The sequence below is a fragment of the Lolium perenne genome, chromosome 5 (genome assembly GCF_019359855.2).
Source record: "Lolium perenne isolate Kyuss_39 chromosome 5, Kyuss_2.0, whole genome shotgun sequence".
Taxonomy (NCBI): Eukaryota; Viridiplantae; Streptophyta; class Magnoliopsida; order Poales; family Poaceae; genus Lolium; species Lolium perenne.
The window spans coordinates 160,365,415-160,386,654 of NC_067248.2; the positions used below are offsets into that span (position 1 = coordinate 160,365,415).

Genomic DNA, 21,240 nt, shown 5'->3' on the forward strand with positions numbered 1-21,240 from the left:
TGTAGTGTGTGACCGCGGTAGTTAAAAACGTGGTGCAAATAGTAAATGCTAAACTAAAAGTGATCATTAATTAAGTCAAGAAGATTACAGAATAGCATTTTACTACTAGATGATATTTCAAAGAGGCCTCAAACTCGACTGTACTGTACTTCATGAAACACCACTTCAATGAAGGAAAAGTGGAAAACTGGCAATCCTCCTTTTATGGCATGCCCGCACAAAGGATATTACACACAGATCTTAGATTTAGTGAATTCACTACCCGGTCAATTCTCCAAATTTTATATACATAACTACTATACTAAACCTTAACAAATCCGATTTTTCTCAGAATTTTGGTTTACTTTGTTGATTAAGCCATTGGTTGACACGTGTGGTATGTTGCATCCAGTTTATTTCGTGTGCACGTCTAGGGCTGTCTTGCATTTCTTTTTCGTTTGGTCTCTGTCTGTTTCTATATTTCTGCGTCCGTTCTGTGTGTGCCTACTATTTTTTGTTCTGTTACCGTGGGTCCCGCATGTCTCCTACCGCTGTTACGCTGGGGCTCCTCGATTAGTGCTGCAGCAGCGCTGTGTTTCCTTTTGTGCTCCGCCATGATTTTCGCCTTTCTTCTCCGTTTCCGTTTCTTTCGGATGGTCCGTCCGCCGTCGCACCCGTTCGTCTCGCCTGCCGATGGAGGGCCTGGTCATTCTCCTTCTGCTTCTGTTCGTTCTCATGGAGAGGCGGTCCATGGGGGGTTGCCCGCTGTTCCTGGCCGCCGCGGTGGTCGGCTTGCTGTTCGCGGCCGACTTGCTCCTCGGTTGCCGCGGCGCACATGCCGACGTGCTGCACGCCGCCGCCAGTCCCCTTCGTCCTCTCCTGTATCTGCTGCGGCATGTGATCTTTCCAGTGCACCGGTTACTAGGCCAGATCTTTTTTCCTCTGGTATTTATCTGTTTTTCGGTTCGAATCGCCCGGTGTTGTTGATTTGATTCCTCTCATTTTGTTTCGGATTAAAGTGCTGAAAATTGATTGCCTGTAGGTAATTTGTCACTGGATTCGTCCGCCCGACTGCCTATTACAATAGGTAATTTGGCTGCTGGTGGGTGTCGCGGTGGTGGGGCGGCTGTTCGTGGCAGACCCCGTGCTGTGCTTTCACCACGGGGCGGCCGTGTTCGTGCGCGCCGGCGCCCGCCGCGGCCCGAGTGTGCCGAAACTGCTGGTCGGATTCCGATGGCGCCTGCCGCTGTCACAGGTTCTTCTTCTTCTTGTGCTATTAGTCTTTAATGTTGCTTCTACCTTCGTGTTTTTCTCTGTTGATTTCTGTGTTGTTCCTCTGTTGATTCCTCTGTTATTTATGCATTTTATTTTGGAATATGTAGATCATGTGACGCTGGATTCGTCTGCATCCTCTTCTGATTGGGCCGCCGTCGAGAAATTAGAATGGGAAAGCGTCCTCTTTTATCAGATGGTGCGTTCTCTGTTCGCTACATCTTAGTTTTCGTTTCGCCAAATCTTAGTTCCGTTATTAATATATCTTTTCACCAGGGGATTCTTCCGCGAGGGTGCCCATGCCCGTGTCTTCTCCTCTGATGTTTCGTACTCTGCCCTCAGGGCCTGCTCCATTGCCGCCTGCTTCCTTCCCTGCTAGGCTGCCTTCAGTTCGGCCTACCTCTTCGCCTGGTGTGCTGTAGATTCTGCCCTTCAGGCAGTACTGATGCCGGATGTGCCGTTTATGTTCGGCCCCGCCTGTTCTTCCCTGACAGGCTACCTGACGCCTTCTGGTCTGTGCACATCCTTTGTTCTCATGTTGTTCTTTTCTACTGTGCGTACGCTATCCGGTTTGCTTTCTTCTCTGAATTTTGTGTTGCAGTGCTTCCTTCGCCCTTTGTCCAGGCTACAGTCTGCGTTTTCAAATCCCCGTAAAAGAATGATCATTCATGCTTTCCAGCGGAAAAGAGCTAGAGGTTTGTGATGTTTTTGAACTTGCTAACCTGTTATCTACATATATTTACTTTAAGTTTATCGTCAACCTATCTTACAAAGAGAGGTAGGTAAATACTGAAGTGTATTATCGTATACCCAGAAGGTACTTCAGTATTGGTGCTTCGCAGTACTGCTAATTGCTAAGCCTGTTCTGTGTCTGTTTAGTTTTTACTATTTTGTGAAGTAATGTTTATGAATTTCGTGGCACGCATGTTTAGGTGTCTCACTTGGTTCACTTTCGAACGCTCCCTATTGCTAACCATTGTTCGTGTATCTGCTGCCGTTGTTAGGTCTCGGTTCATTGTTTTTTACCGTTTTGCAATTGCTATATAGTTCATCAGTTTTTTTAAACCACGCCATACGCTGCGACATGTTGGAGACCATTTTTGCATGTCGTTCACCAGCCTAACATAGCGGTAGTCACCATTGCTTACGGTTCAACGATAAGAAGTAACATCATGTTTTTGGCCTAGGTTTACTACTACCGCTGCTTACTGCTAAACCATAGCATAGGAGCAGTCAGCAGTACCGATTTGAATAAATTTCTTTGTCACAGCCAGCCGTACATTCGAAGAAGTTTCTTTTTTTTCCAAGATCTTTGTTCCATAAAAAATCTCTTTGTTCTTTTTTCAATTACTAAGAAAATACTGCTGTTCTCTTGCATACTGAGATATTATTAAACCTGCAGCTTTCTGCTGCAGTGAGCTGGCTCAGATTATTTAATCACAATGTATTCTTAGAAAGTTGTATTTGCTTAAAAATAAAAAATTGCTCGCAGACATCCGTTGTTTTGGGATTTCATGGATTTCTAACCGCTGTTTCCGTTTCTTGCAGTTCCTCTCCATGGACCACCTTTTTCTGCGAACCCTATTGCTTGGTTAAAGGTTAGGCCTTACGTTCCAGGTGTATTTTCTCTTTTTGCCTTCCTTTTTTCGTTGCTGCTCTTACTAATTGTTTTTTGCTTATTCTTTTCGAGCTCTCTCAGCTAGGCGCTCCTTCTATGGTCCTCCTGCGTACAAGTGTGAGAAGTGTGGTGCCTTATTCTGTTATCTTGAGCGATGTAAAAGATCTTATGTCAGCAAGGGACGCCTGCCAGTCTTCTCTGGTTGTTGCCTTCGTGGGAAAGTATTGTTGCCTCGATTTAACGACTGGCCTTCTCCCCTGAAGGAGTCTTCTTCTACTACTATGGCAGATGTGCCTTCTACTTCTTCTTCTACGGCTCTTCGTTCTGAAACATATCATGGCATTATGGATTCCATGGATGAAGGTGGTTCTACTGGTAAAAAATTGGGTGTTGAGAACACACATGCTAAAATTCAAGAAATCTCTATGACAGATGGCAATCACATCAACATCATGATTAGAGTACAATATTGATGTGCAAAAAAGGGACTGATACAGAGGTAGTTACTATGTTCATTTTTACGCCTATTTGTCTCTCTTCGAAAATTCTGTACTGTTGATGTGTAAGTAGATGGTTTGTTGAATTTTCTAGCCAGACTTGGATTTGCCAGTAAATTTTTATTTGACCTTTTGATCTTATTTTACTGAAATATTGTTTATTTGACAAGATAATGCACTTCCTATTACTGTTAGTACTGAAAAATTATTAGGTGCCATGTTAGAGTCCTAGGGGTTCATACAATGATGACATAATCATTTTTAATTTCATCACATCCCAAGATGATCATTTATGTACTGAACTTGTTGTTTATGTTTCCTTGGTATCAGATAGCAGATCTCTCAGATAGAAAAGTTGACTTACTTTTTCAGCTAAGACCAAAGAACTCTTGTGCTATGTGGTGTCACCAAACGGTGTCAGTTGTATTGTAGTTTCTTCGTATCACAATCAAAAGCTATTATACAACGGCTATAATACATGCTTTTAGCACCTCACTCGAGGCTTAGTGAGGTGTAGGTCTCCTGAAGCTTTATAGATGTCAAATATTCGACTTATGATCTATGGGTCTCTAGAGATGCTTATATAAGGCACTTTTCTTCCTTAGTATTGTGTGTTCACACTTCCAAGAGTTAAGACAATTTTTAGGTTAATAAATATGTGGAAGTACAGTGTGCATCCCGATGTAATTGCCAATACACAGTGACATAAGTGCTGATAGATGTGCACGAGATATGCACATTATATGTAAGTTTAGGTAATTTTCAGTCTTGGGTATATGCAATTTCTTGGATCTGAAAAGTGTGCCCACGTGCCCACATATGCCCATTCTCACTAACAAAATGCTCTTAGAAATTATGGTACTGAAAAAATGGTCTCTTGTATTAATTTACGCCATGGCGTGCTTTCCTTTGGTCGCATCTTGGCCTCTTAATGTCTCATGAAAACTGTTGGAGCATGCTCCGTTGTTCATTGCAAAACTGGATATATATGTATGTGTGTTGTCAATATTTTCTGCTTAATGCTTTAGTAGGTGTATGGTGGGTACTGAGTACTGACCAATACCCCCTCTCGGATATGTAAGCTTGAGTTTGTCCCAAAATTTGGTAATATGAACTCGTGGGTGGTAAAAATCGCAAAATAATATGTGGGATCTTCCTCTACAGCTTATGGTTTTGTTTGGTTGGTTGCTCTTAAAATCAGTTCATATAACTAACAATGAAAAATGAACCTAGATTTATTCACTGTTAGTGGATTACCCATATTTATTCTAGGCTGACAGTTGTGTTATTCTCTTGCAAAGAAACAATATCTTACGATGTACGCTACCCTTTGATAAATTCATCAATCTATGTCCATTTCTCATTCTGAGGTGATATAAGTTTGTTAGAAAGCCAATTTTCATATGTCATAGGGTTTGATCACACGTCAATGCCGTATAACACACCTCAATGCCGTATAGTACACCCCAATCTTGCATCAAAATAGATACTATTGTTCTATACTAGCCTGAGATCTTTTTTTGTTTATAAGTATAACAATCCATGCTATTGCCCAAGTTTTGTATATGTATGTAATGGTTTTTCTGTATTGCCATGTGGAACTACCAATATATAACCCATTATAGTATGATGATCAATGTGCAGTACGAGTTATTGTGTTACCAGACTTAACGTATGTGTATTTCTAATGCATGGTTGTTTACTCTGTTCTTAGGATCAGACTTTTATGCACATGATTTCAATGCACACTATATCAGATTTCTCTATCAACCAGCTTGAAGATAATCGTTTAAGCAACAAAATATTAATTACATTTATCAATCCAAGTATGGTCTTAAACTATTACCTCTATTGTATTAGGCAGTCGGGCGATTCGATTTCCATCCAACATTTATCCAAATTTGTTGAAAAAAATCCAAGTCACCTCTCGATGTAAGAACTTTTTTCTTTAGTATTGCTATCCATCAAAAAGTTTTCATACTATTCCACACATTCTCATACTTTTGTTATCTCTAAACTCAACCACCCGCTAATTTACTACCTCACCTACAGTTTTTCATTGACACAATTTCAATGTAATATTCCAAACACCATGTCACTACCCAAAAAATAGGCCACTTTCAGAAACAACTGAATCAACACAACAATAAAAAAAAACGGCGCGGCGTGCCGCTGCGCCTCCATTTGCTAGTAGTCATAAAAAGTAAATAAATAAAGACAATGCTAAGGGTCCTCCAGGGGATTTGGGGATTCCACCCTCCGCCTCCCACAATATCCATACGACCCTTGCAGCATATCCCCAACCTGCCTAGCAGATATTTTGTACTATTGCATCATCGTTGCAGCATATTTTCCCGGTGAGGATTAAAACCTTATAAAAAGAATCGCAAGATTTCCAAAGCATCAATGTAGCAAAAAAAAAAGAGTACCTAGGATATCCCTAGTGGTTAGAGCAAATCCCCATCACTCCAGCAAATCTTCGGCAAAAAGTCAAGACCATGGGCAGACAATGTTTGTAGCTGCTCACGAAAACATGTGCATCATGCAAGCAACATTTGCACCAAACATCCAGAATCACTGCAACATCTTTTTCATGTGTTCACATCACAACGAACATGATTTTACAACATTTGGAGAACACCCATGCAGCATCGAAAAATCCACGAAAACTAACTTTCTGTTGGAGCACCGATTTCGTGAGATCAAGCTTGCCACTGAAAAATCTCTTTGTGGACGAAACTCTTGGGGCCTTGAGTAGTTGAGTTTTTTTACTATTTTATGTGAATTGTTCCTAAAAATAAACTATTAAATATCAAAAAATACAAGGTTTCTATTTAAATTATAAATTCAATATAATAATGGAAACATGTATTTTTTGAACATGTGAATGTTTTCGAACCCTCGTGAACATTTTTATCAAAATTGGTTGACATATTTTTGAATCGCGAACATTGTTTTTGAACCAGGTGAACATTTTTTCGAAGTAGTGAACATGTTTTTTAGTCTCATTAATTCTTTTTAACCCATGAACAATTTTTTGAACAATTGTGAATATTTTTAGAACCTTGTGAACTTTATTCGAATCCTACGAATGTTTTTCGCAATGGTAAACGTATTTTTGAATGGCAAACACTTTTCTTTAACCCTAGGACATTTTTTTAAAACACCTAGTGTATTTTTTTGAAAGTCATGTTTTTTTAAATACATGAAAATTTAACTTTTTGAAATCATTAATAGTTTTAATAAAATTTTAAGAAAATAAAGAGGAAGGAAAAATAAATATCAAGAAACAAAAAATAATAATAAAAGTAAAGGAAAAGGAAAATCTGCCAGATGGGTTGGCTCATTATCGGAATCCTTCAGGCGGAACGGGTGCGTTTTGCCACATTGATCGGCATGTAGGATGACCGGACAAGGTCGACATTCACTTGACCTCTGACTCGGTAGAGGGGCATGTTGAGGCTTGTATTATTCTCGAGAGCTCAAACACAAGGTCCACATAAATCCCCATAAAAGCAAAGTCCCTTTTCAACCATTTCTAATTGTTGTTTACAAAAGGTCCACACTGGGCACAAATTGAAGATTGCAAATGAGGCACAATACAACTAGCACTTGCAACATGGCACGCGGTGAATTTTGTTCCGTATGCATTCATTCCATAGGTCCAAGTTAGTCCACTTGCACTGGCTGCATAGCCTCAGCTTCCTTCCTCAAACCCTCGAACAGCGCCGACGATAAGTATCGCTCCCCCGCGCTCGGATGAATAGTCTGAAACCACAATGCACGGGTCAGTCAGCCTTCTAAAACTTCTCCATGTTACCATTTTTTATACATGTCAAGAAGATGGGTATGTATGTATATGACATACCACAATGAGCTTCCCTTTGTTTTCTGGCCTCTTCGCGAGTTCGATGGCCGCCACCGTGTTTGCTCCTGATGATATCCCCACCTGCCAAATTTGCGGCCAGTTCAGTAACAGTTCTTTTTTTTTTTTTGCGAGTGAGTTCAGTAACAGTTCGATGTAAACATATTTATTTTCACATGAGCCAACAATTTAATCAGGTGCCAGATCGTGTCCTTTTATTTTCCTTTCCAAGAGAGCGTCACTAATAATGTTAATACACTGATTGAAGATAGCCAGAGGCAAATATGTTTTTTGTGACTTACCAGAAGACCTTCTTTCACTGCCAACTGTTGCGCCATCTTAACAGCATCCTCACCTTTCACCTGTTAATGCATAGATTCAGTAAGGTTTGCATAATTATTCAACACAACATTAGTTTCAAGTTGATTCCTTACCTCAAGAACCTTATCCATTATATCCATGTCCAAAATATCTGGCTTGAATCCCACTCCATTTCCAGTGATGAGGTGAGGCCCTGCAATTAGGTTCAGGTAACCATATGAGCAGAAACTAAAAGGATAGTACTGTCTAGTATGAGAAACAATAAGAATACATCGTCAACAGAAATTGATAGCCTACCTGGCTTGCCACCATTTAGAACATTTGCTTCAGCAGGTTCAACTCCATAGATCTACATAAAAAGATGTATACGCCATGAATTTTGCGACGTCCTCGAATAAAAGTTATAGGAACACGTGAGGAATACCTTTGCATTGGGGTTCTTCTCTTTGAGGTACTTGCCGACACCGGTGACGGTACCGCCACTCCCGATCCCCATGACGAAGATGTCAACCTGCCCAAGCGTGTCCTCCCATATTTCCGGACCAGTCGTTTCGTAGTGTACCTGTCAATTTCGATCAACGTCATAAGAAACAATGGAAGTTTTGTGGAGTCCTAACATTCTACAAGATGAATAGTCATGGGGTGCAGTTTTGTGGAGCACAATGGAAGTTTGTCCAGATAAAATTGACTAATATACGTTTTGAAAATTACAGCAAAGAATAGTAGAACAATATTGTACACTCATATGTCAGAATCAAGGAAAGGTAGACAAACCTTGACATTGGCAGGATTCTCAAACTGTTGGAGCATGAAGGCGCTAGGGTGGTCCTCGTAGAGCTGGGTGGCCTTCCTCACCGTCCCTCCCATCCCTTTCGCCGGGTCGGTGAGCACGAGCTGCGCGCCGAACGCCTTCATGACCACCCTCCTCTCGAGGCTGGTGTAGGACGGCATGGTGAGCACGAGCTCGTACCCTTTGAGCGCGGCCATGAAAGCCAGGCCGATTCCCATGTTCCCGGACGTGGGCTCGATCAGCGTCGTCTGTTTCAGAAGTTACTTTCCGTTAGTTACAGAATCTAGTGTATTGGAGAACAACAGCTCTCTAGTTTGTGCTTGGACTGTTTTGCAGTTTCAGTGTCATTTCCATGTGAAGTTCAATGCGGCTGTGAACTTGTCGGAAATCATGCGATGACTGACCTTGCCTGGGGTTATCAGCCCCTTCTTTTCTGCGTCTTCAATCATGGAAACCGCAGGCCTGGATAGATCATACCACAGACATATTAGTCACACTAGAGAACATAGGTGCAGTACATTCTTTTTACCTTTTCAAATAGCAATTGTCATCATACAAAAGATTGATTATTTCCATTTTACAAGCTAGCTTTGGCGCATGTGTGTTCAACCGAGCATATATAAGACCATAACTACCAATTTTAGATTTGGACAAAACACTGGGGTGAAGCCAGGTTGTCAGTTTCACTAGGATAAGCTCAGGTGTGTGGAACATAAATCCCTATACATAATAGACAGATCCCCCTCTACACTAGTAGACCAAGGATGGAGGATCATACCAGATTGCAAAATCATATACTTTAGTTAGCCATCACCCAACCATGGAATGCATCTCTATTACTCTATATATCTAATTCCTTGGATCCCAGTGCATATCACTTTCAGTCACATTCAGGCACACAAGAGTACATGGATGCGGAGCCAACTTGTCCCTTTTCATTTTTTTCCTTGCGAAAGCGACCGGCTCGAGGATATTTCCTCATTTCTGGTTGGCAGATGGATCAGACCACCAATTCGATCGGTGTTCTATATACATTATCATCGGCACTAGTATGATAGATTAATTCTAGCCACTAGAATATGAAACCGGTCCCCATCAGTCACAGTGTCACATGATACTAGTAGTATGTCGTCCACGGCATTAGATTAGGATGGATTGATGTGGATTGCATATGAGCAGGAGATCAGTAATTAGGACGTTATGATAGTACTACTCATGCAATATTACGTGGAGACAAGTAAGAGAAAATTTATGGCCATGAATGAATGAATGGTGAGTGTTAGGAGAATATACTCACTCCTTCCCAAAATAGGATGCATATAGTTTTTGATCAAATTCAAACCTTTTAAAGTTTGATCAACTATATATATAAAAAAATGTGTCAACATTTATAATCTCAAACCAATATTGTTAGAACCATCATGGCATATACTTTCATATTGTGTGCATTTGTTACTGTTGATATTTATGTTTTTTTCCTCTATAGTTAGACTAAAAAGTAAAAACTATTTTGAGATTGAGGGAGTATATAGTGTGATGAATGGATGAACGAATGGTGGGCAATTAAGAGAATATATACTCGCCTGTCTTTGACACTGAAGGAGGGCTGCAGGAACTCGAGCTTGGCGGCGATCCGGGCGCCGCACCCCTCCGTGACCTTGTTCAGGTACACCAGCGGCGTCCGGCCAATCAGCTGCAGGCCAAAAAATCTAAGATTAACAGAGGCGAAACCAGAGCAATGACAAGCTTGTAACTAAGGAAGAAGAAGTCAGGGCGAACGTACGTGGGCGGCAGTGTCCCTGATGTTGAGCACTGGATCTTCGTGCGGCTGCTGCTGAGTGGAGAAGAAGCTAGACGACGAGCCGCCGGCGCCGGAGCCGGAGACGACCCGGCTGCTGCTGATGAGGCTTGATCCTCCTCCTGCTCGGAAGAGGGATCTGTTCCTCCTGGCCAGACTCATCACCATCCTCTCCATCTGTCACTGACTTGGTAACACTTACTACTTTACTAGGGGTATGTTGTGTTTGTACTTTTAGCGAAGAAGAACAGCTGGCTAATAAGTAGCCGAGTGCAGTGGTGTGGTGTGGTGTGGTGTGAAGTGAGGAGATGCTCGCGGTTGGTGCGTGGTATAAATAGATATAGGCAGATAGAGTACATAGGAGTAGTGGAGGCCGGCGGCTTGTCGTACCACGTGCATCGATCATCCATGACGATTCAATCCAAACGACTAAAACGATTTGATCCAGCTTGTACCACATGCGTAGGGGTGTGTGGCTGCTCGATTTTGAGGAGCCAGGTCAGGTGCCCCTTCCCTGTCCACGCCGGCCGCCGGCTGGGTGCACGCGAGCCAACTGTCTGATTCTTGTTTTCTTGTTCTGCGTTCTTTTACGTGTAGTTATCATCTTTTTATTTATCACAAGAAAGTATAAGGGCATCTAGAATGGTAGATAAGGTACGTAGTCTTTTAGCCATCCACATTATCTAGAAAACAGAATTTATTATCTCTTATATCATCTCTAGTAAGTAAACAGAATTTAACTGAATTTTAGTAGGAAATTATGTTGCTAAGTGAAAATACATGGTGTAATGGAGAAAATAGCATTCTCTTATCATCTCTTAGCCAAGGGAAACACCTTCTTTTTTAATTCTCTTTTCTCCAACCAAGCAGATAATCATATGCGGCAACCGTAAGGAAAGGATGACATCGCCACATTCCCTAAGAAACGTCCATGTGCTCCTTGTTTCTCTAGCACGGAGGATTTCGGGAGAAGGGGAGAGCATGGCAAAATCTAAGGAACAATGGTTGAATGGCATCAAGGAAAAATCACACGAATGTCATTACATCCAAAATGATAGAAACCAAGCTCAAACTAACATGTAAACACAATAGCAATTTCGTGTTCTATGATGCTCATTTACAACATTACTAACAGTAGTACTATTGATTTTTCCATAGTGTTTCCGTTTCTCAATTTTCAAACCAGACGCGTAAACAACCAAACAAAATATTTTCATCTGTCCACGCCTTTCGCGGATTAGCCCACTCTTGATTGCCCCTGGTCGGCACAAGGCTGCCAATTCACCATGGCTAAGAGCATCTCTGAGCCCGTAAATCTCGCCGGAACCGAACTTTTCCGGCGGATTTACGGGTTTGGGCCAAAACTGGCGCCGATCAGCGCCCGAAAAAGTAGGCCGGCCCGAATTGGAAGTTCAGGGCCCGAACAACTCCCCGCACGGCCCCTATTAAAAGGGTTCGCGGAGGGGAGTTCGGTTCGCAAACCCTACTCCCCTCCGCCGTCTCCTCTTCCTCCTCCGCCGCCTCCAGTCCCCCGCTCCGACGAGGAATCCACGCGCAGCCAGACACCGCACCTCCACCCTCCGCCGCGCGATGGCCTCCTGTGGAGGTGCTGGCAGCCCAGCCGCGGGATTGGGCGGCGGGGACTTCCCGTCGCGTCCGCCCGTATTCCGCACCGAGGCGGAGCGGCGGAAATGGGTCCGCTCGGAGGGCGCGCGCAAGCGCAGCGCCCGCCGGTGGACCAACAGGGGGCTCACGCCCCCGGGGAAGCTCGCCAAGTACGCGCTCGGAGGGGAGGGGTCCTCCACCGGCGGTTCGCAACGCCTCCGTTGGTCCGAGTCGGAGGAGGAAGAGGAAGAGTCGGAGGAGGAAGAGTCAGAGGAGGAGGCGGAGATGGTTGTCGTCGCGCAGACGGCGGCGACGGTCGTGTCCGCCGAGGACTACGTCCACGACGACGAGGAGGAGGAGGCGGTCGTCGCTCAGGTGGCGGCCGTGTCCGCCGCGGAGGCCCGTCGACGCTGGCGCCGCGAGGAGGCCGACGCCGTCCGGCAAGTCCAGGAATACGATGCGGTGCGCCGTGAAGAACGCGCCCGCCGCTTCCAGCTGGAGATCGTCGAGCTCGACGACGACCACCGCCGCTGTCGCGCGTAGAGGCCGCCGGGCCGATTTTTGGGCAAAATTAGATCACGCTGCTGCGGATATTAGTTAATTAAGGTTATTAGTTCGAATTATGTAAAGTTTGGTGCTCAATCAAAGCAACAACTATCACTCTATATGTGTTCATCGATGAATTCTCCCGCGAGATTTCTAATTTCATGTTTTCAGTTCGTCTTTACGGTTTCTGTTTTGCGCCACTGCCAAAAACGGACTAACTCTCGTTTTCGGGAGATTGAATCCTTTTTTTTCGGTTTCAACTTTTTCGGGTTGTGTTAGAGATGCTCTAACATGGTGACTGGTTTGTCCTTCGCTTGCCTAGTTTGCCCCACCTTATGATTAGTCTGTCGAACCAAATCAACGCACCGCTTGGCGTGTGAATGCGCCCCTACCATGCATCTAGAAACCTGCTCATTTCCTCTCCCTTGCACCCACGCCCATTGACCTAATTTTCCTCCCTTCTAGCCACGCCCCAGACACTCATCTCAACTTTCGGCTACATGGGTGTTCATGGTATGCGTTGGTTTGTATAGGCAAGCGGCATTGTATTCTCGGAGCTCCGCTCCTCCAGTCTCTAGCAGGACCCTGGTTCACGCTCAATGTCTAGCCCTCAGATCTCATTCCTTCATCAATCTCAACTCCGATGAGGAGGGCAACATCACTGAGAAGCATATGCTTCTGGCTTTGTTTGTCCTGGTCCAAGGCCCAACAGCAAGCCAGACATGTCCCGGAACAGCAATCTTGTGCACCAGATCAGGTGGCATTGTCTGTCAAAATAAAAAAGATCAGGTGTAACGGAGTCATATAACGTCATGATTTACACCACATTTTGCAAAATTGCAAGTTACGTAGTAATGTACATCATGGTTTTTTACAAATCAAATGAAACAACACCCTTGACATAATGTATTATGAATAGGAGAAAAATTATAGCACTGAATAAAGTGCAACTACAATGAGACGGGTCCCTCAGGTTAGATCCACTACGTGTGAATAATGAACCTTAGTTAAACTACAATTGCACGCCAGATCATCAAAGCACCAGAAAAACTAGCATGTTACAAATATAAATATATTAACTTTGCAAATTCAAGGAGGTAGCCAAAATCAATGGCAAATGGTTGCATTCAGTAAAATCAGACCAGGCACATTACATCCAAAATGGCAGAAACCAAGTTCAAGCTACAATGAGAACACATAATGGTACCAACTTGTGTGCTGTCTTAATTACAATACAACAATGATAACAACAAAATGGGAAGGAAACCATATCCATTATCAGCATGGGTCCGTTACTGGGGCTAGAAGGAACTCCACTCTAGAGGGTAAATTACATGTACTCCAAAGCTGGACTTAGAAGAATATCTTCCGAACACTTGACAGTAGCTATAGTTAGCTTGACATCATGATTTGATCACATGCCTGAAGGGCCTGGTTTGCATAGTATCTTACGTCCACATCAGGGTCCTCGCTGAGCTCGACGAGGCATGGTTTCACCGTCTTCTCGACGACCTGCAAAGTTGGTATCCATGATATTTCCCAAGAACCCATTACTGAGCTGCACTATAATACAAGAATGGACCACTGCAGAAGAAACTCAGGAACTCACAGATTGGTCAAGGATCGGTACAAGCGACTGCAGAACTTTTGCAACATTGAACTTGATGTTCGGCACCCTGATAATTGAGAAATGTGTCAGTGAAGCCTTAAAAGTGAAGAGTTTCTTCGATTTTTTAGTTGTCACTCACCTGTCCTTTGATGAATTAATTACGACAGGGAGCAGCTTTTGACATGTTATTTCTGCACCCATGACAGGCGCAAGCAATGAGATTGCTTGCAGGATGGTCATGCGATACAGATAATGCGGGTTATTTATCTTCTCCAATACCTACAAAATGGAACATGTAAGCATTAAAGACTAGCAGAAACTACATGCCATTACAGGAAGGAGAATTTTTACATGCTACCCCTCAACTAAGTTCTTACTATAATGACAGAATTTGTAAGAACAGAAGCTCTCTTGCTACAATGACGTGTTTCATGTTTCATTATGTACACTCCACCACCATCGAACTTAATTGACATTTAGCAAGTCATAGCGTGTGTCAACTTCTTCCAACTATCAACCAACATAGCTTCAGGAATTGCACATCCAAAGATATCCACAGGCACAGCTGGTTGCATAACTTGCATCAACCAGCATAGCTAAATATAAGTCCAACACGGTCCTCCTCAGTACAACATGCTCACTTGGCTAGGGGGGGCAAGTCTTCGTAGTTTAGTTAAATAATATTTCTCTTTAACTGATTGAACGCATGGACCAGTTATACCACCTAGTATTAGCTATTGCTATCGCAGCCAATGGTGGAACCTCCTTGGTGCATCACATATGTGTTTCATCAAACCCTATCTCCTACATCCCCAATGTTGAGACTAAGATCATGCACACCCTCCTGGTGTTACTGCGCAGTATGTAAAGGCCTACTATGGCATCTCCAAGGCATGCGATTTCCATTGCAGGGATACCTATGACATGTGGGCATCTTGTCACATCAATATTCCAAGTGGACATATTAAACCACCCTGAGGAGTATTGGACTAAAACGAACTACTACAAGTTCTTACTTGTGGATGTACAATTTACGAGTTGCTGCACCTAGTTGACCAAAGTGTGCACGTTTAAGGACTGTGGGTGCAATTTACTCGAAGAATAATTTTTTTTTTCACCTCTACAGAGACTAAAGATTTTCTAGCATGTGTCGTAAACATGACATAATTAGAACAAAAATGATTACTTTTAATTTTCACAAGGTAGTGACCGAAACTTGTTCAGACTTAAACTGAAACCATACAACCAGAAACCTGCTTAACTACAGTGCACTGGCTTTACTACATGCAAGAAAAATAAACTACTCCCTCCAATCAGTACATAACGAACCTGAGGGATTATATGTTGCATTGCCCACTCTGGACCAAACTCCTCTGCTAACCGCTTCAAGTTGTTCGCAGCAGCTTCTCTGATGGAGTAAACCTGAAACTCAAACTCTGGTTAGCCATTTCCGCATTCATAGGGCAGTGGCAGCCTTTGTATATTATGTAACAACCTTATAACCATAGAAAATATGCAAGCAAACTAACATAGAAGCACATCGGGTTTTCGCTAAAGCTCAACATAAAGTTCATTCTAATCCTGGTAGATAACGGGAAATACATGTAACTTAAAAGTTGCTTATTATCAGGTGTACTTCTTTGGTTCCAAATAAACTAAGGGGCTGTTGCCACACCTATCCTTACAAGCGCAATAGTTTCTTTGGCGTGTATTTAGTCTGTGTCATAGCTTCATTACTTCATTGGCATATGCCTCCATGTGTCATAAACTCATAATGGAATCTTCTGCCAACTTTTCCCTGACTTGTGGCTTCAGTTTTGTTGGCAACATTCATACACTGTCTAAGCTTAGTGTGGCTTCAATTCAGTAGGCAACATTCATATACTGCCTAAGCTTAGTTGTGGAAAAATTAACCTTGAGCAAAACATGCCATTTAGTAATCAGAATAGCATATCCGGATATACCTTATCTTCCAGCCATTGCATGCAAAGTGCCCCCAGCTTGTCATCAAAAAACCCAACACCTAACTGACTGGCCAACAGAGGGATGTACTCAATTATTGCAAGCCGAACCCTCCAGTGCCTATCCTCCGCAAGTTCTACAATTGCCGGCAATAGAGATTGTGACAGCAAGTCAATTCCAATGACCTGAAAGATCACAACAGCGTCATCAAATGTCAAATGAGCAAAGAAAACACATCATATATCAGCAGGGGAAACAAATGATGGATGATGTTTTAGAACATTACACTTCAACTAAGATGTAGGTAAGAAGACTGATTACTCATCTTTATTATGCCATTTATACACATTTTTAATGTTCCGTGTTACTTCAGCTTATACTGATAAATGGCATAGGAATAGCCAAATAGAGGGGTTTGTGAGGGGAAATTAGCCTAAAAGTATACTAAAAAGGTAGAATAGCCTGCATTTAGAAATAAAATACAATGCCAGAATAACTTGTACTTAGGGCGTATTCATTATATGCAGCCAAGTGTTTAGACCAGTAGTGTTCAAGGTAATGGCCTAGGGTAAATGGGCCAACACCAGACTCATCCCGCTTATAAAGTAGTTAGCTTTTTTTGCATATGGCCATCATGTTTGTGGTAAACAAAATCATTAGATCCATCTGAGTAAAACTAGTAATAAAGGAAAGAGAAGTCGACTGACCTGATTAACTTGATCAAGCTTGCTGATTATGTTGAGCCGTACATCAGGAAATTCATCCTTCAGCAAAGAAAGAAAAATAGGAAGTAGTTGTTCAATGGTAGCATCCTGCAGACAGCCACAGACGACGCTGGTGAGATTTCCAAGGGCAACAAATTGCATAGTAATAATATGAAGAGCAGAAGCTATTGGCAACAAATAATTACATTATCACACATGTATACAAAAAGATGCTGGATTTGTTGCGACCGGAGATAAGAGAGTATGCGTGCTGGGTCCAACATATCGTCACAACACATGTATAGGTAACTGGCAAATGGAACAGTGCATATGGAACACAGACCAAATCACTCAAAAATATTCGAAATTCTCAAAGAAACCTCTCCAGATTGTTCAAGCCAACATGCTGAGAAGTCCAAGCGGAACATTAGAACAGGAAAGTAATTATGCAGTATTTCTCTTACAGTTTCAGTTTAAATTATGAACTTCTGTACGGACAAAATAATGGTGGATCACAAAAGAAGAAATGACAAGTATATATTATGAAATATTTAACATTGTTAGGGCTAAAGACATGAAATGGATATTCATTCAATGTAAAGCACATAAATTCAAACAACATATTATTAACACTGAAAACCAATTCAAAAAATTGTTGCATCATTGCTCGCACCTTCCCCAGAACAGGGGCCATTCCCATGATGACTGAAGCCAAAGCTGAGCGAACATGCTGAGACGAATCCGATGATAATTCCTGCAGGTGCAATTGGCATGCGTTAATCTGTAGACAGTAACAGCAGACAAATACAAATAATGTAGTGATTGCCTTATCCTCCTCCCACCTTAACACACGGAAGAATGTGCTGAACTGCAAGCTGTGGACTCAATATCCTACAGAACTTCGTAACTTTCCCAGCAGCTGCTATCCGCACTTCAGCCTCATTATCACGAAGGAGGCGAACATATGCAGGCACCAGATCCGCTCTATTACCAAACATATTGACACATGAATCAATCAGGTTAAAAACTATGTATTTACATATACAAAACAACTTGCCCCATACATATCCAAGTACGCTTTACAGATATAAGAGAATTCAAGTATGTCAGAATAGATAAAAATAACACTAACCTTGTAGGCTCAGGACCAACGGCCTCGCACAGCTCATACAATTGATTGGCAACCATATAACGAACACGCCAAGATTTATCCTATCAAAGGATTTATGAAAGGAGTATTAGCAGTAGTGCACCCGTGATAATGCACCTGACAACAACCATAGTTGATTTAAAGAAGCAATAGTAACCATAAACCTGTAGCAGTCAGAGACTTAATATTCCAATACCCTATAAAGACTAAATAGAAACATCGGAGATGTATGTACCTGGGAGAAATTGACAATGACTGGTAGGATATGTGCAACACAATCTTGCGGTTCCAACAATTTTCCAAGAGCAGCACAGCCTTCAACAGCCAATAAACGTACTGAATCTTGATCTGTAAATGAAGGCAATAATGTAATCAGGGTCTCAATGCTTTCAGTATTGTAGAAGATATTGGACAAGAAAATTCAAGAAGTCCAGTTAAGGTATCATCTATTAATCTTTTTGTAGATTCAAACATAAAAGAATGATCTCTGAATTTATGCCAACAATTATGTCAAAGTTAAAACTGCAATGAAGATAGAGATAAGCCAGATGTAACAGACTGAACTACACTAGTAAGCTCTAAGGAGCAAGAAACTTGTTTATCTAAGTATTTAAATCAAAGACACCTCTCACATAAGCTCCAAGCCAACATGTGAAGTGGCACAAAATCATTATGTTTTCAACCATTATACTTAGTTTAGTTCATAGGAAAAATCTTTCACTGTCAAAGGATTTTCTCAATGTTAAAAATAGTCTATCAATTGGTAATATTCTAAAGTTCAGTGAATCAATTGAAAATCCAAACCAACAATCTGACAATCATGAATCATCCCCACCGCAGATTGAGGAAGAGGCCACGTGACTTCAGTCACAGTCATTCAGGCAACAAAATAACTGTTTTATTGCAGAATCAGCAATTACGTGTGCTTTATTCCACTTTTTGAACAGATATTGCATGAATCAATAGATAACTCTTCCATTAAAAAGTTCATCAAAGATGTATAAGAAAGTACCATCTTGGGTCAAATCATCAAAGATAGACATGATTTCTGTCTTCAAATGGCTCTGTTCAATAGTGGCAGCAAACTTCCCCAGATTTGATGCAGCCGCCCTTCTGACCATAGGCATATCATCTTGGCATAACTGGCCATAAATGGTCCTCAGTTCTGTTTTCAATGGATCTGTGGCACTTGGATAGGCTATATGGAAAAGACCACAGGATGATACTCGAGCTGTAAACCATTCACCAGACGCTAGCCTCTGAAAAGAATAACGGCTGGTAAAACAGTATAAAGATACCAGCAGAAAATAAACATGCATTGCTATATTCATCTAGGCGCAGCAGAATTCCTAGTGAACAATCATAGCGTGTTGGGGTGCGTCATACACCGAATATTATAATACAGTATCAGTCAGTTAAAAGGTAGGCAATGAGCAGAAACATAACGCATAAATATACCTTACAAAGAAATAGAATGCTTAGGTTGGGGGCGTGCACCCAAAGAAAACAAGATACATAATACAGGCAGCACAATTGATGACAAATCAAAAAGATGTTTCACTATTTATAGATAACTTACCTTCACTACTGGAATGAAGAAGTCAACAATGTCATTTTCCTTCATCTGTGCACCAATACGGCACAATGACTCGACTGCTTTGTCTCGGACACAAGTCTCCTCCACCGTAGACAATGTCTCCAATGGTGGGAGCAAAACGTGAGCGTGTTCTACACCCCCAACATAAGGAATGAAAACACCCAATTCTTCAGCCATTGCAAGAAGCACCTCATCTTCATCATCATTGTTTTCGCTGAGAAAAGGTATCAGTTCCTTCCTGGTTCTTTCTTCCCCAAGTGCCCGTGCAATTGTGGAAAGTCTTCTAATGGAGTTGAGGCGCAGTTGAATATCTTCATTTTTAAGCTCGTCTATCAGCACAGCAATTGGATAAAGAGGCTCATCGACCATAGCCATCAGGCTAATCAATTATTTCTGCAACTGTAAAACAAGACAGAAAATTAGTACAATGTGACCGTTCGAACTGAACACAAACAGATGTCTGTCCTAAAATACAAGATTTGTTGCATGATCAAAGGCGAGAGCAAGTTAGAAAGGCAGAGTGGTGTTTCAATCAGGTGACTAGATGTCCGGTCAAGGGGTTAGATATGTGAACCCATCATTACCTAACTAATTTAAAAGGTCATAATTAAAAGTAATATATGGTTAATTCTACCCAGACGACAAAACGTTTGTTGCCTGAATCACAAACAAACAAACAAACAAAGGTGCCATTTATTGTCTACGAATGGTTTCAGGGGCAAACAATCATAATCCCATCAGCGTTCAGAAGGCTGCAAAAAATAAGTTATTTTCCCATCAACAGATCTACATACAACCAAGTCTGAGAACATAGGGTGTGTTTGGTTCTTTGGCAACCAAAATATTGGCTCGCACGTGAATTTCCGGTCCTGCTTTGGTTGGGAACCAAATAATTGGCAAGCCCCGCCAGCCCATGCACGCATCCACGCAAGCACGTTTTTCTCGCCAATGCGTGGGCGAGCCGGCGGCGACCAAATCTTTCGCCTGGCTGCCCAATTTTGGTACGGCGCCTCAGGGCAGCATCCAAACATACCCATATAGCTTCCGCTGGTTGTGCCGGTGGATGAAAACAACCCCATATGAACCAATATAAGCCAGGACACTACCAACATTTTATGTCACCTCCTAATCGAGTGCAGGATAGTGTAATAATACAAGCCCTTAGTAAATAAAAAGGAGGAGAGCGAGTACTTCTGCAGCATCTAGGAAACCAATCGAACCGAAAGAGTGCAGTACAGCGACGAGCGTATCACTATGAGAAAACCTACACTGTATGCTACCCATCCAAAAGCGGACTCCCCAAAGGGAACCCCCAAATCCGTCCCCAATCGCGCCGCAATCCCGACCCAAACGGCGCCTATCTGGGCAGTGAGACCACGGATAAACCGAAAAAAGCATCGTGTAAGGCGGAAGTCGAAATCGTAGAATGCGGCGGGATCGTGGAGCGGATGCGCCGGGCCGCGGCCACGGCAGCGACCCGACGGGGCTCGGGCCGTAGATCTAGTAGCGGAATGGGGGAGGGGCGGAGCAGACGGGAGCGGGGGATGTCACCTCGCGGGATCGGATCGGGCTTCTGCGGTGGCGCCGGCGCCTAAGGAAGGGGGGAGGAGGTCGCGAGGCGTCGCCGGTGAAATTGTCTGGACGCTGTGGAATGGGGACGTGACCACGGGAGAATGAAGCGGGCTTCACTCTGGGCTGGGCTGGGCCGGGCCGGGCTGGGCAGGGGAACTGACCTTTTCTGCGCTCACGTCGGTCAAACTGGCATGGGAAGCCTTCCTCGACAATGTTGAGCGTCTTTTTTTTGCGAGAAATCCACCGATCTATTAATAATCATCAACAGTAGTACAAATAAGTCAAAAGGTAAAGAAAATTACAAATTGGTACTCGGACCACCTAGCGACGACTACAAACACTAGCACGAGCCAAA

The 21,240-nt window shown here is 42.7% G+C and overlaps 2 protein-coding genes and 1 long non-coding RNA gene across 6 annotated transcripts; 1 reads left to right on the plus strand and 2 right to left on the minus strand.

Moving 5' to 3' along the window:
- The first annotated feature begins 292 nt into the window (after window positions 1-292).
- On the plus strand, window positions 293-3,560 carry LOC127300390 (uncharacterized). 3 transcript variants are annotated; one of them, XR_011745164.1, is made up of 6 exons: window positions 293-1,234; window positions 1,362-1,450; window positions 1,528-1,763; window positions 1,853-1,946; window positions 2,800-2,849; window positions 2,951-3,560. It is a non-coding gene; the product is annotated as an uncharacterized lncRNA (long non-coding RNA). The 3 variants fall into 3 exon arrangements; XR_007851153.1 differs by having other exon boundaries at window positions 293-924; window positions 1,022-1,234; window positions 1,528-1,946; XR_011745163.1 differs by having other exon boundaries at window positions 1,528-1,946.
- A 3,316-nt stretch (window positions 3,561-6,876) lies between these two features.
- LOC127300391 (bifunctional L-3-cyanoalanine synthase/cysteine synthase 2, mitochondrial) lies at window positions 6,877-10,451 on the minus strand. The gene is made up of 10 exons (XM_051330498.2): window positions 10,126-10,451; window positions 9,926-10,035; window positions 8,747-8,804; window positions 8,327-8,590; window positions 7,977-8,114; window positions 7,850-7,901; window positions 7,666-7,745; window positions 7,534-7,593; window positions 7,235-7,315; window positions 6,877-7,134 (listed from the first exon to the last, which is right to left on the minus strand). Exons 1-10 carry the CDS (start codon window positions 10,315-10,317, stop codon window positions 7,036-7,038), a joined length of 1,134 nt encoding a protein of 377 aa, XP_051186458.1. The 5' UTR covers window positions 10,318-10,451; the 3' UTR covers window positions 6,877-7,035.
- A 2,896-nt stretch (window positions 10,452-13,347) lies between these two features.
- On the minus strand, window positions 13,348-21,025 carry LOC127300392 (uncharacterized). Of its 2 annotated transcripts, none has more exons than XM_051330500.2 (13): window positions 20,865-21,025; window positions 19,296-19,712; window positions 18,729-18,975; window positions 17,952-18,064; window positions 17,699-17,778; window positions 17,409-17,550; window positions 17,240-17,320; window positions 16,570-16,674; window positions 15,865-16,047; window positions 15,230-15,322; window positions 14,040-14,179; window positions 13,901-13,967; window positions 13,348-13,791 (listed from the first exon to the last, which is right to left on the minus strand). In XM_051330500.2, exons 2-13 carry the CDS (start codon window positions 19,686-19,688, stop codon window positions 13,684-13,686), a joined length of 1,752 nt encoding a protein of 583 aa, XP_051186460.1. In that variant the 5' UTR covers window positions 19,689-19,712; window positions 20,865-21,025; the 3' UTR covers window positions 13,348-13,683. The 2 variants fall into 2 exon arrangements, with proteins under 2 accessions (XP_051186460.1, XP_051186459.1); XM_051330499.2 differs by having other exon boundaries at window positions 13,348-13,803.
- Between the last annotated feature and the right edge of the window lie 215 nt (window positions 21,026-21,240).